The sequence below is a fragment of the Rhinolophus sinicus genome, chromosome 16 (assembly GCF_057876585.1).
Source record: "Rhinolophus sinicus isolate RSI-liver-muscle chromosome 16, RSI-T2T, whole genome shotgun sequence".
NCBI classification, from domain to species: Eukaryota; Metazoa; Chordata; class Mammalia; order Chiroptera; family Rhinolophidae; genus Rhinolophus; species Rhinolophus sinicus.
The window spans coordinates 5,836,859-5,851,576 of record NC_142516.1 but is presented as its reverse complement, the minus strand read 5'-3'; the positions used below and the strand labels follow the sequence as shown (position 1 = coordinate 5,851,576).

The following is a 14,718-nucleotide window of genomic DNA, read 5'->3' as shown; positions in this document are numbered from 1 at the left end:
GGTTGGCTACTTGAAAATCGTCCGCCCAAGTGCTGCGTTGGCTCGTACTGACCACCTCTTCTTCCTGGCCGCTGTGGGAGCCTTCATCCTGAACTTGGCGGGGGGGGGGGGGAATGTTACACAAGGATCTTTAAGGCCAAGAGAAATCAGTTTAATTTGGTAATATAAATATGTCATTGAGTGGCCTCCGTTTCTTTCCGAGGCATTTACACAATTCACAATGACCAACGTGGCGAAAACAGCTTTGTGAGGGTTCAGCATTGGGTGGGACACTCGGCTTTCAGTCTTGGTAGCTTTCTCCATCAGATGACCCCTCACAAAAGGAAACACTCCGAAAAGGGCTGTCCCTGGTCATGCATGATTGCTTTTAGGGAGAAGGCATGGTCCACTGGGTTTGGCACAAACAGCGGCCACCAGAGCACAGCCTTGTGCCTTGGGGGGCGGGGCGTCAGAGCTACAGATGCTAGCAGGAGTCAGTCAGCTGTCTCTCCGCCCACTTAAAGCACTGTAAGTGACAGAACCTGGGACATAAGGAGGTGGGAGCAAAGGGCCTCTGCTGGGCTGCACCCCCACGGGCCCACCCAGCTTCCTTCGGGCTTCAGCTCTGCCTCCACTCAGCTCTCAGGACCTAGACTCAGAGCTACCCTGCTTCTGGGAATGTCTGGCACTCCTTTCAAAATAAGAGTATAATCTTGTCCCAGATCTAAATCCTGTCATTTTTGCCAATGTGGGTTGAGAGCTTGAGGGTACTGCCAGAGGGATGGAGGGGGGCAGTGTCCCTGAAAGCCAGAAGCCTTTGCCCACTGGAATGACCGCAGCTGCTGGGCTCCACCTGGCCTTCTTTGTACTGAGGTCAAGTCCGTCTCCAACCCGCTGTGTGACCGGCAGGACCGAAGGCTCCCCGTCAGGCTGCCACACGTACTTAAATCCACCAGAGGTTGACTGAGCTGCCCAGACCCTGCTCCCTTCAGTCTGGGAGCTGTTAGATGTCGTCTTCGACGGGGCTGCTGTGCTCACTGAGGAGGTACCACTTCAGCCTGTCAGGCAGAGGTAGGGCTTTGACCTTCACATCCACAGGCCACGGCTGAAGGTAGAACCTGATGTAAACGCGACACAGGTGCTTGAGGGGCGGGGGGCAGCTCTCCAGCTGCCGCAGGGAGAAATGAAGGGCCTGGATCTTTTCTGCCAGGCTGCCCACAGGATGGATGTGGAAGTTCTCAGGCAGCTGCAGTTTGGGGGAGTTAGTCACCATGAGATCCAGGACGGTCTCGGCTTTGCGCAGCAGGTCCACATGGCTCTCATCTTCGGCGCAGCCTGGGTGAGAACACAGTCTCTCGAAGACGATGTGGAAGCCAGACCAGCAGGATGCACCGTGGAGGGAACAGTTGTAGGCGGCTCCAGACTCCAGTAGGAAGCGCAGGAGAGGAAAATGCAGCTTAAAGCTCTTGAGGCAGATGTGAGTGAGGGACTCGTGCGCTGGGCACTCACTGGGGTCGGCCCCGTGAGCCAGCAGCAGCTGCGTGACTTGGAAGCAGAAGCGGTTGATCATCTGGGCCTCCTCCTTGTCCCCTCCCACCGTCTCACCAAGCAGGAAGATGATGCAGGTGAACACGGTGTCCCCGTCTTTGGTGGTCGCCTTGACGTCTGCCCCTAAAAGAGCCAGCAGGGCGAACAAGGGAAGTGGAAGGAGGCCTTAAGCCCTTGCAAAGCAACAATGCGTATGGGGGCAGGGACGGCCTGTAGGAAGTGACATGTGCTGTGCAAGAGTGAGGTTCAGGAGCAGCGTGGGGACGGCCTCACCTCCTTCCAGTAAGAGCCGGATGTTCTCGGTGTTGTGGATCTGCACCCCGTCGCTGCTGGCCAGCGCATGCAGCAGGGCCGTCTTCCCTGAGGAGGGCGACAGAGAAGGGTGGGAGGCGGGACCAAGGGCAGGGTCACCCCAGAGGGGGACGGGAAATACCGGCGCTCGGGATCAGAAGATGACCTCTCAGCCAGGGCTGAGGGTGACCGGTTTCTGGCCATTCTCTCCACCCACACTAGACGGGGAGAAGGGCCAGGAGACGCAGGATTTCTGTGGACCCTGAGATGCTACCCAAGACCCTCAAGGAAGCCATGGTTCCCTCCGAAGCTGAGCGCACACACCCCATTTCCTCCTACACACAGCCCTCCACGGACTGGCAGGGCCGATGACTGCTCTCTCTAAAGCCTCTGCGAGCCAGCGAAATGCACCTGTGCGCCAGGCCGTGCTGTGCCAGCAGATGGGCTGCAACCAGCCTGCCCACCTGTCATCCTGGGGTACCCCGGGTTTCCCTCACAAGGCACCTGGGCCCAGGGCTGTCCTGCTCTCCCACAGGAGGACCCACCATGCTTGTCGGCCGCGTTGACATCCGCTCCAAGGTCCAGCAGGCGCTGCAGGCAGGGCATGCGCTCGGGCTCCTCGCTGGCCAGGTCCAGGGGGCTGCTCTCGTGGATCTGAGCCAGGAAAGCACAGCCAGGTTGGCCTGGGGGCCCGGGAGGCTGCTTGAACCCCTGACTGCATCCCCCTTCGGAGCAGGCTGGGCCTGGCTCTTACCCGGTCCCTCCGGTTAATGTCGGCCCCGTGGCGCACCAGCAGCTCCACCATATCAGGCTGCTTTCGCAGCACAGCAACGTGCAGGGCCGTGTAGTAGGTGACTGGGTCTGAGGACGCAGACAGAGCTCACGTGAGTCCTGCCTGTCGGCACATTCTGGCTGGATCCCAGGGCCGGCCTGGCAGCCCCGTCCCCGCACTCCCACCCGACAGGCTGCACCCGTCACCCTGAGGAGTCACAGCTGTCCTCATCGGATGCTACAGCACAGGCCCTGGAGTCAGACTAGGTCCGGGTCTGGGGGGTATGCTAGGGGGCACGGTAATTAATCTGTTTGGGCTTTAGTTTCCTCTTCTGTAAAATGAGACCATAAAACAGGGCATCTCTTCTCGGGCTTTTGGGAGGACACCCAGAGTGACAGCTCCTTAAGCGTGGCTGTAACGGCCACATTCTCAAAGCTGAGTCTCCAAGTGACTGACTTCAGAATGCCACGCCCCCAGCCCTGTCATCGGCTCCCTGACCCTCCAGGAGCCCAGGAGCCTCTGAGCCTGTCCTCAGAAGGGGAGGGGAGACATGCCTGGCCACAGCCTGTGTCAGCACAAAGAGCCCCATCTGGTCACAAGTGGGCAGTGCATGTCTCCTGGCTGACCCTGCCCTCCCCAGGGCAAGGAGAGGGAAATGGCTCCATCACACACACCGCCCCCCACCCCCCGCCCCAGGGACTTACAAGCTAGAAGCCAACACAGTCCTGCTGTGATTTATGCCCTCTGTGGCCACCCTGTTTTCCTCTCTCGTTATGGCATGAACAAAATGCAAGATGGCTCAGAATAAAAAGAGAAAATGACCTTTCCGTAGCTCTAGGCACAGTGCCAGCAGCTGCATTTTTCACATTAATGGAAGCAGGGCATTCGCTGGGAGCTGGGCAGGTTTGCTAAGTCAATCACACGGTAGAAGCAGCAACAACCTTGCTGTTGGACCAGAGGTGGTAAGGGCCATGGAAGCCCGCGGGGGATGGGAGGCCACCCAATTGGGTTTCCTTAGTCGTCACCCATGAAATACACGAGGGAAGTAGCGTCTAAGAGGACAATCAGGCAGAGCCCAAAGGCCTGGCTGCCCACCCAGAGCAGGGCCACACGTAAGCCACCTATCCACCTCAGCCCTTCAGGGCTCCCCCTGACCTTCAAAGTTGAGGTTGGCCCCATTCCGCAGGAGCACATGGGCTGCCTGGGTCAGTCCCAGCTCGGCCATCTTCAGCAGGGCATTGCTCACGCCTTCCTGGTAAAACGGACAGTGGGCCTTTCTCTCCAGCAGCTCAGTGAGAACGCGAATCCGGCTCTCCTCGCTGGCGACATAACTGGGCCTGGGGCAGGAGAGAGGCAGGCCAGTTGAGGGTGGGAACAGCTGTGTGACCAGTTGGCCTGCGCACCCTGTGGATGGGTGGCCTTTAGTCACCTGCTGTCATCACCACTCCAGGAAGAGCCCTGATTCTGTAGGCAGAAAGTCTCTTTGGAAACAAATCTGCAGTAGAGAGGCAGCCAAGCCGGATCTTTTACCTGGAGCAGATTCCTCCGGTTTGCTGAGAAAGGACTGGCGCTGTCTCCAGCCTCCTCCCAAGTTGCTCAGAGAATCTGATCCCTGGCTTGGGTACAAAGCCTCACACGCCTAGGCTGTTGGGACTGAAGGGAACCCCTATGACCAGGAGCAAGAATCAGACACTGATGCTTCTTCCTCAGATACGCCCCTCCCCGCCCCGCTTGGAGAGGCAATTAAAAGGAACTATCCCTGAGCTGCAGAGGATGCCAGACGAGCCCGGGCAACCCCTGCAGCCAGGGCAGCCGACAGTCCTCCTTCCCCACTTACACTCACGGAGATGATTAGCCTCACAGTCTTCCAAAGGCTGAGTGCACACAAGGCTCTTCACACCCCAGTCCTAATCCTGCTACCTCCCCGCAGCACTGACCACTAAGAACCACGTGGCTTTCCCCAGAAGTTCAGGCCCATGGACAGTGCATGACCTTGCACGAAGCTCCTTCACAGACCATCTCGTCCTCTTGGTGAGGCTTCCCTTCGCCAGTGGCACTCCCCACTCCCCTCTTAGTCTCACCCATCTGCACCCCATCCATGGTCCGGGTCAAGTTTCCATCCTTACTGTCTGGCCGGAATTCCAACTCATCCCCCAGCCCTAGAGAGCCCGTCGGGTGCAAAGCAAACATTCTGGGACTGCAAAAGGCCATGCACCCGCCCTGTGCTGCCCTAACCCCACCCACCCCAGAACAGCCTTAGAGTTAAGGAAACACCTTTTCCCAACAAGCCTCAAAGTGAACAGAACAGCGTTGAAGAAAGCCTGCGTTTCCACCAAAGTCCCTGGAGAGAGACACAATACCCACTGTGTTTGAAATCCCAACTGATACCCTGAAAACACACACGATCCTCCTCCCCTCTGCTCTTTCCTCCATTGCACTAAAATACTATACACCTCACATGACCGTCAGTCTCTCTCTCCTCTGGCGCATAAGCATCACGAAAGCTGGGGGGTTCTGTTTAGCTCATTGATCTACCCCTTTCTGACACTTTCCCAGGGGTTCACAGCGAGACGTACTCCTGTCTATATAAAATACAAACTCAGCTACAGAAAGCTTATTTTTGCACTGCTCGGGGGTAAATATTGAGGCGCTCAGAGGCCACCCTGCCCCTTTGCAACGCTAGGTGTAAAGCACCGGACAGGGCACAGGGTGGCACTGAAGCGGAGGCCCTGCCGACGACACCCGCCCTCCAGCCCTCCCTGCGCTGGCCCGGAGCACTGCACCCTGCACAGGGCAGGGCAGGAGCCCGCGGGGGGAGCCCGCGCTCGACGCCGCGCCACTCCGGCCTCCGCCTCAGTCTCTTATCTGTAAGCGGGGAACACAGTTCCCCACGCCCCCCCACGCCCCGCTTGGAGTGGCAATTAAAAGGACGCAGCGCCGGGTCGCAGCGGCCCCGACAAGCTGGCGGGAAGGGAGCGAGTTACCTGTCCAGCGGCTCCTGCCGCTCTGGGTCCTGAATCCCCAGGGAGCTCAGAATCGCATCCACCAGCGGCTGGTACTCGAAGATGATCCTCCGGAAGCCGTGCAGGAATGGCATGGCGGCGGCCCCGGGCGCGGCAGGACGGCCGCACCTTCCGCCGAGGCCGGGACGCCGAGGGGGCGCGTCAGGGGCCGCGGGCCTGGCCTGGTCTTTGCCGGTCTCGCTCCCGCGCCTGCCAGAGCCGCCGCCGCCGCCGCCGCCGCCGCCGCCGCCGCCGCCGCAGCTCCGCGCCGGAAGTGATCCTCGCACTGACTTCCTGCCTTCGCCGCTCCCGGAGACAGCGCCACCTGCGGGCTCGGAGGACCGCGACGTGCGGCCCCGGGGAGTGCAAGGCACGGAACCGCCGCCAAACCTGATCCCAGCCGGAGGCGCGCCCGCCACTTCCCACCCCTGCCCGCCCCAGCCCGGCCGGGCCAGGCCCTGCTCCGCCCTGCGATCCCGCCCGCGGCCGCTGGGCGCCGTCCGAGCTCCGCCCATTGCACGGCCCAGCCACTGTGGTGGTGAATCGCGCATCCGCGCCCCCAAGCCTAGTACCACTTTTCTGGAGTTTAGGAATTTAACTTTAGACCACTCATTTGAGCCTCCCCCACCTCGAGCCCCACAGTGGGGCCCTGATGTCTTCATGATTCTCGAAAGTCCGTTATGAAGAGGTATGCTGTCCCGGCCTTGGCCTCCCACCCCCCACCAGGCTGGCTTGGGAGTCTTCCCGCCTGGCACCTGCAGGAGGCGAGAGTTGTAGAGGGGAGGAAAATCAGTTTTAGAGTCACTTCTAAAGACAGTCCGATGTGTCTTATGATTAAACATTAAAAATGGGCAGAGTAATCCTCCTCCACCAAGAGCAAAACAGATTACATAAGAAAGCTCCATCTAAAACATGTCCGGGTTCAGCTACCAATACCTGGTGGGGTCGAGTATGCAGCAGAGGCTGGATAATTGCTCACTGTTGTTACTGTTAAGTTTACAAGATTGTTGTGCAGATCAAATGACAAGCTGTTAAAACCCCCACCGGACACTCAGAATGCCTCATTTTGCTTCCCCCTCCATTGCCTAAAAGAGCAAGGAGGAGGGGTGGGGGTGGACAGCTGAGTTGAAGCCCCTTTAGGGTGGGCCAGTGTGGACTTGCCAGAAGGGACTCCAGACCACAGGGTCCATGGCTCCCGGCACACTTCTGCCTTGGTTCTTGCTCCAGGAAGGAAGTATCTTCTTCTTGACTGAAATTGGGAAATTTTGCTCACACAGAAATGGAGATTTCCAGCTTATCTTGTAAAATCGGAATATTGGGCAACTGGGCCCAAATTCCTATCTGGCAACAATGAGCATCTGGATGGGGCACTTGCTCCGATGTGCCTCAGTCTCCCCAGGCGTTACCCTGGGGGTTTGGGAATGCCTGCCCCTGTATCCAGGATCCATACCTTAAGGCCCCCAAATGGACGCAGCAGCCTGCAGGCAACCCAGGGGCTTCACAGCCTACTCTCATTTGATCTGGGGTCACTTGCTCCATAGCACAGGTGAGGGAACCAAAGAGCCCGAAGGGGCCTGCCTGGCCCAAGGGCACACAGTGAGTAAGTGGACAAGGCCCATCTAAAATGGTGTCCAGGGCAGAGCTTGGGGAACAGCCTGTCTGAGGCCTGCTTCTGCCTTGGCTCCATTAGTTTCCTAAGCAGGGCCACGCTCCCTCCAAAAACCCTAGGGGAAAATCCTTTCTCGTCTCTTCCAGCTCCTGGCAGCCCCAGGTGTTCCTTGGCTTGTGGTGGCATCACTCCCATCTCTGCTTACTACCTCTGTCCTCGCTTGGCCTTTTCCCCTGTGTCTGTGTCTCTGTCCAAATCTCCCGGTCATTTCTAAATGACACCAGTCATTGGATTTAGGGCTCACCCTAAGCCGGTATGACCTCTAATTAACTTACATTTGCAAAAACCGTATTTCCAAATAAGGTTATAGTTATAGGTACCAGGGCTAGGACCTAACCTACCTTTTCGGAGGACACAATTAAAGCCATTGTAATGGGTGGCCCAAAGCATGACCCTTCTGGTCTCTGGGCCTCAGTTTATTCACCTGTAACATGAAGGCCCTTCGGCTCTGACAGCTAGCTAATGGAGAGCTCTACCCACAAGAAAACTATAATTGTCTTGTGATCAGTATAGTAATAACGTGAGTTAACTTGTATTTATTGAGCCCTTTCCCTGTGCCAGGCACTGTGCTAAATGCTTGACACACTAATCTCAATAAATCTTTTGAGTAGATGATGGTGTCGTGCCATTTTACAAACAAGGGAACTGAGGCTCAGAGAGGGCCAATGTTTTACAGCCAGGTCTGGGGGACTGTTCCATACACCTGGCCTCTGGGAGTCGAGTGTCCTGCAGCTTCTCTGGCTCTGGGTCCAAGAGGGTCTGGACACGCAGGAGGGAGGAGTTGACCCCTGCTCTGTCACAGCCCTTGGGCACCACACTTTGGAGCCAGGCCCTGCCGCCTGCCTGTCGCCCAGGCTACTATCTTTAGAAAACTCCATGCCCCCTGACCTCCCTCCTGTCAGCGAGGGCAAACTTGTTTCCTCCATCTGCCTCCCATTAAGCCTCTGCCGCTCAGAGCTTCTGATTCCAGCTCTGAACCTACTCTCTTCTTTCCTCGCCACTGTCCCTCACTGCTCTGCCAGCCTAGCCACTTCCTGCTGCCCAGCTCTGGGGCTCCTCAGTAGGCTGGGCGTCCTAGGGCCGAGCACCCAGTGCTCAGGCACTGGCAGAGCCTCTCCTTGTTTCCTACTCCTCAGGGAGTTTGGGAGTCACTCTCAGGATCCAAGGTAATAGGGGGATCACCTTAATATATAAAGAATTGTTACCAACCAGTAAGAAAAAGGCAAAAACACTAAGAAAATTGGGCAAAGGAAACACATACAGGTGAGTCACAAAGGATGAAAACCTGTCAACAAACATAAGGAGAGACGTTTAGCCTTTCCAGCTGTCCAATGCCAGCAGCAGTACTGTCTGATCCCAGTTAGGGAAAGTGTGGCATGTGTGCGTGTATGCACGCGTACGTGGCCAGGGCTAATTCTCAATGGCCCCATGCTGAGATGCTCATGATGCTGGGATCCGGGGAACTTTTATCTTCTCTGTGCTTCTGTGTATTTTCTACCTTTTTACCAATGAGTGTGTCTTAGCTAGGTCAAAATGCGAAATCAGCCAGAGGCAGGGAATCAGGCCCTGCAAACTGCTCTTATACCTGGAGTTGAAGGTAAGGCCGTGAACACCCGGGCAAGACCCTGGTCTGTCCTCAAAAGCCTTTTCTCCTCCCAGCTCCATCTAGTGACCTCTTCCCAGCATGCAGTTCCCCTCCTCTGGGGCCTCCCAGCCTGCACTAGTGTATCCCCTCACTTCGCTGGGTCACCAAAGGACCCAGCCTGACTATGAATGATAAATCGATAACAGCAGCTTTGGTTGACTGTGTCCTGTGTCCCATGACTTAAATTAGAAGCTCAACACACATCGTGTCACTGACTTGTCATAACGCCCCAGTAAGGAAGTGATAGAAGGAGTCCCATGTCACAGTCTGGGAAATTGAGGCTCAGATCAATAACTGACCAACTTAATTAAGGTCAGGGAGCCAGTGAGGGGCCCAGGCAGGATTCAAACCCAGAGCCTGGTTCTTAACCTCTCCTCGGAGCCCGAACTCAGGACACCTACCTCCTGCCCAGGTACTTCATCCTGTGCTCTCTCTCTCTCTCTCTCTCTCTCTCGCTCTCACTCACTCGCTCACGCAGTCACACACTTTCACACGCACATATATACACACAAATTCTCACACACATACTCCCTCATAAATACATACTCACACACCTGTCTCTCTCACACTCACTCCGATACACATGCATACTTGTGCACACCTATTTTCACACTCACAAGACATATGCTCTCACACACGGTCACACGCTCACACACATTCACTAACATATTCGTCGCATACACTGTCTTTCTCACACTCACACATGCCCAGGGCGGGTGGCTCCCGGAGGGGGGTGTCCCTGGCCCCATCCCAGCATCTCACCATCCCTAGGCCCCTCTGCCCAGGAGGGGCCGCCTGCAGCCAGGTCTGTTCTTTATGAGGTCCTCGAGGGGGAGAATGGGTGAAAGGCCCCCTTTTAATTTCTCTTCTTTTGCTTTGGCGGAGTTTCCATGAAGGGAAGTACTTGAAAAGTGGAACAATCTGCCTCGCGGAGTAGTGCTTTCTCTTCTTAGGGGAGAAGCCCTGGCAGGTCCCAGGGGCACTGAGGCGCAGAGATGGAGGGCTGGGCATATTTCTGAAGTGTGGTCATGGAACCGCCGCCCTGTGGCTTCCTCCTGTACTTCTGCTCAGGCCCGGCTCCCCTTCCTTTTCTTTTCCCTCCCCTCACCCTGACCCCACCCTGACCTCTGAGCCTCATGACCCCAGCGTGTCGCTGAGCAGGAGGCCCTGTTTGGCCCTGGTCCCCACACTGAAGGGCAGGGCCCTGATTCCCCACTGCCAGAGGCCCAACCCTCCATGTGCTCAGTGGGGAACTGAGAGAGCAGGAGTGGATGGTAGGACATTGGCTGGGCCAGGGAAAGATTTTCCTGTCTCCTCCCTCATTCTGTTTGCTCTCCTAAGAAGCACTCAGGAGCATTTTGGGGACCCTGAGGCTTAGGGAAGGCAAGTCCCAGGGACCTCTGTGCTCCCAGTGGCCTGCTTTGCTCCTTTCCTGCCACCTGCCCCCTCTAAGAAAACTGCTTCTGCTGGTCAGAGCCCTCTGCTCCCCAACACCCTTCCCCCCACTCCACCCCCAGGCACTGCCAGCTGGCCCCTGTGCTTGGCCATGGTGTGGGGTTATGAGCTGGGCTGGGCCCTGGTGAAGCTCCCGGGTGGGCCACCCAGAACTTCAGGTGGGCCACTGAGGGACCTCCCTTCCTCTGCCAGCCCTGCCTGAGCCCCAGCCTCTTCCAGATGAGGTGCGACCTCAGAGACCCCAGAAGCCCAGGAGACCAGTGTGAGAAGGTACTGAGAGCCTGTCTTCAGCTCAGGCGACCATAACAAATCATCACAGACTGGGCGGCTCAAACAACAGACATTTATTTCTCACAGTTCTGGAGGCTGGGAAGGTCAAGATCAAGGTACTACAAGGCAGGTTTCATTCTGAGGCCTTTTCTCTTGGCTTGTAGGTAGCTGCCATCTCTGTGTGTTCACATGACCTCTACCTTGCACACATGCACAGAGGGGGCGCTCTGGAGTCTCTTTATCTTCTTATAAGGGCACTAATCCCATCCTGGGGACCCCACCCTCCTGGTCTCATCTAACTTAATTACCTCCTGCAGGCCCAACCTCCTAATACCATCACATTGGGGGTAAATCTTTAACATATGAATGTGGGAGGAACACAAGAATTCGTCAGACCCCCTCGCTCCAAGATGGGAGGGAGTTGGGCCCGGGCTCTGGCCTGGCCCTCCTCAGCCTCACCGTGCCATCTACACAACAAGATGGTGGTTTCGAGGCTCCCCTAGATTCCTTCCCACTCCAGAAGTCAGGGGTCTACTGAGAGTGACCCTTAGCTTCACATGGGGGAACAGTCCCCAGAAATAATGCCCAGCCTCTCACTGGCAGATCCTAAATGCTGGTCAGCCTTCCTCCACCTCTCCCATCTCTGGCAAGCAGATCTGTGTGATCTTGGCCCAGGCCTTGCCATCGCTGAACCTTGGTCTATTGGGCTGCAAAATGGGGGGTAGGAGGCAGCAGTGAGGAGGTCTGAGCTTGCCCCATCTCTAGCTGGTCTGTAAGCCTAGAGTCCTGATCCCAGACATGCCTCCCATTTGACCCCCCTGGCATCTACGTGGCATCAGTCCCTGGCAGGCCACCCTGGAGGCAGAGCTCAGCGGAGGGGTCCACTGGGCCCCCTCCAGCCACTGCAGCTAAGCCCAGTTGGGCTCTGCCAAGGGAGGGCTCGGAGGACTCAGGTCCCTTGGGGAAGGAGGGAGGGCAGAGGCAGTTGCAGGGCAGGGTCCTTTGTGCTCCCCGGGAAGCCCCCACCCCACCCCACTGGCCCCGCTTGGCAAAGCTGACGGCAGGAAGAACCCCGTCGGCCATCCGTCAGGGAGACAGAGTGGGCCCACTCGAGGAGGGGAGCCGGGAAATTTGATCATTAAGAAACCCTCCTGGCTGTCTGGGGGAATTTAATTAAATTGCTGGAGAGGGCTGTGAGAGAGGGCCACATCTGGAACCAATATGTGGGCTTTGATTTTTTTCCCTCCTCTCTCTCTCCCTCCCTCCCTCTTCCCATCTCACTGCTGTAAAAGGGAACACAGTAGACCCCTGGAGTATTGGTTCCACTGGGAGAGAATTCCTGGCAGACAGAGACAGAGGGAAACCAAAGAGTAAAACCCTGGTGGAGACACAGACAGAGGCGGGAGAGCAGAAATGGAAGAAGAAGGAAACTGCCCCTGAGACAGGACAGGAGAGCTTGGGAGGAAGACAGAGATGTGGCCGGGTTGTGCCCTGGGTATTGGCTGTGGAGGTTTCAGCAGGGACAAGAGGTAAAGGCCCACTTCACAGACCAAGACAGTAATTTCCAGAGGATTCCAGACATCGACATACCCGGCCAAGAGTCCTATGGGCAGCAAACATTTGTTCAGCCCCTGCTGGAAACACAAGTCATGGGGTGGATCTTCCTGACACCCCTGAGGTGCAGATACTGTTAAGAGCCCCATTTACAGATGGGAGGCCAAGTGACATGCTTGCCCAAGGTCACAGAGCCCATGAGTGATCGTGCCAGGGTTCGATCGCAGGCCTGTCTGGATCCCGTCTAGACGTGCTGCCTGGGTCACCGTGATTGCCATTACTTCATGTGGCAGCTATTCACTTCATGCTTTCGGGTGCCAGGCACCGGGCTAGGCTCTCGGGACAGCAGGGTGGAAGGAGGGCAGGACGCTCCCAGCAGGTCCTGGAGGTGCTGAGTGCAGAGCTGCGACCAGCTGACTTCACCTGGGCAGTCGGCAGCAGTGGTTAAAGTTGGTCCTATGCCTGGGCAGCCATTGGCTGAGATTGGAAACGGGGACAGAGACCCTGGGGTCTCCATTGCCCCTGTAGGGCAGGCCACTCCAGGCCCCTCCAGGCCCCTCCAGGCCCCAGGCCCCAGGCCCCAGCCCTGAGCTGGGCCAGAGGGGGTGCTCATGTGTATGGGAATGGCTTCCCAGACTTTACCCCCACGGCTAAGCCATCCGTATTAGCCTAGGCCCCTCTTTCAGTTAGTTGCAGTTAATTTCCAGCACATTAGCAATCCCGCCCCTGGTCTCCAAGCTGCCCATTACCCCCAGGTCCCAGAGCCCCCAGGTCCCAACAAAGCACCAAAGGCTCCCGCCAGCCAGGGCTGTAGGGGAAGCATATAGTCTCCGCTCTGGGCAGACACCCTCTGGGGTAATTCCCATCCTCCCCTAAAACCCAGCACCTGCCCTCGAGGCCACAGAGCCTGGGGGGTCTTCCTTGACTGCAGTCCCCCTCCCTAGGATGGCTGAAGTCCAGCCCTGAGTTGAACATCCATCTTCACTTCCTCTACAGGCTCTGAGCCCCGAGGGCGGGGACCAGCTCCAACCTGGTCCCCAGTGTAGCCTCGAGCCCAGCCTAGAGCCAGCCCAGGAGGGAACAAGGTACATATTTGTGGAATGGATGTCTCATGACCTTGGGGCATGTAGAGCAGTTTCAAAAGGCAATTTAAGCTCTTGGCACGGAGGAGAAAGTGAGGCACAGTGAGACCCAAAAAGGAGGCGGCTCAGAGCCAGCCCTTGGAACAGGTAAGGTTGGAGGCTCTACGGGTCCTTTGCACATGCTGGGTCCCTTGCCTGGCTGCCTCTAGACTCCGCCCCCTGTCACCTGCTAAATCTTGCTCAGCTTCCTGCATGGGCTTAATGCCCCTTCCTTAGGGAAGCCCTCCTGATACGCTGCCCCCAGCCCGCTCGCTACCCCATGGTCCCCTTCTCGCTGCTGCTCTATGGAGATTGGATTGGACTGTATGTGTCACCACTCGATCCCCAGTGCCCCAGCCTGGACCCAGCACTGGGAAGGCGCTTGATAGAAACACGTTTATAGAGGTACGATACAGCCTGCGTTTAGGCGGCTTGTGAGCTGGGGGACAGCCGGGGAAACAGCACAGGTCCTGCCCTCAGACTCTGCTTTAGGTCTGGGGAAGCAGGAACAGTGACGACAGTGGCCACCGCTGTACGTGGACGTGGGCTGTGGGCTGGGGACCAGGCAGATGGTAGGAATGTGCTGAGCCAGGAGGCAGGTGAGGTGGGTGGGAAGGTGAGCATAGGAGGCCAAAGGCTGTGCTAAGATCTGGGTGATGGGATGGGAAGGGGCACATGATGCAATGGTCAGGGCTGTGTGAAGGGAGGCAGCGTGAAGACCAGTGGCAGCGAGAGCCAGCCAGCCCCACGCTGGCTGATCCGAAACAAACCAAGAGGGGGACGCGGGGTCCCGCTTGGAGGCTCTGACAGGGCGATGATATACAGAGTTTTAAATAAATGTATCTCATTAGGGACGCGTTGTCTGGCGGGAGAAAAATGATGCGCTTCCCCACCTCTGCCTCCTGTTTCCAAAAAAAAAAAAAAAAAAAGAAAAGAATCCAGTGCTACAGCTAAAAAGGAAATTGCATTAACACAGATTGTTTTATTTAAAAAACCTTGACCTCCACTTCAAAAAAAGTCATTAGACATTCTCCTTCTCAAAGGCCGCCGGAGCGATTACGGGGAGGCCTGTTCATTTCTCAATGACTTACTGTTCCTGAGCTGGGGAAACGTGCGAGGAATCAGGAGTAATTTAAGGCTCCCTGCAGAAAGGTGTGTAAATCTTTGCATGTCTAAAGAAACTTTACCAGACCACTAAGTCAGAGGAAAAGAAAACTGGAAGAGCCCACCACCCCCCTCCTTTTTTTCTGTTCCTTTCCTTTGGAACTCTGATCTCTTTGATCATAAAAATGGTCATATTTCACCCCCAAAATATCAGCAATCAGCGAGCTAAGGAAGTGGCAGCCCAGGGGGAGTTTCACCGCCGATTAGGCCCTTGGTTTAATTATTTAACGCCTGCCTGGATTGCGCAG

General features: G+C 56.7%; 1 protein-coding gene across 2 annotated transcripts; it reads right to left on the bottom strand.

The window, feature by feature from the left end:
- Positions 1–129: 129 nt before the first annotated feature.
- On the bottom strand, positions 130–5,863 carry ASB6 (ankyrin repeat and SOCS box containing 6). 2 transcript variants are annotated; one of them, XM_019728808.3, is made up of 6 exons: positions 5,575–5,861; positions 3,746–3,927; positions 2,573–2,679; positions 2,364–2,472; positions 1,801–1,887; positions 130–1,650 (listed from the first exon to the last, which is right to left on the bottom strand). In XM_019728808.3, the coding sequence occupies exons 1-6, from the start codon at positions 5,685–5,687 to the stop codon at positions 983–985; spliced, it is 1,266 nt and encodes a 421-aa protein (XP_019584367.1). In that variant the 5' UTR covers positions 5,688–5,861; the 3' UTR covers positions 130–982. The 2 variants fall into 2 exon arrangements, with proteins under 2 accessions (XP_019584367.1, XP_019584368.2); XM_019728809.3 differs by lacking the exon at positions 2,364–2,472 and having other exon boundaries at positions 1,411–1,650; positions 5,575–5,863.
- Between the last annotated feature and the right edge of the window lie 8,855 nt (positions 5,864–14,718).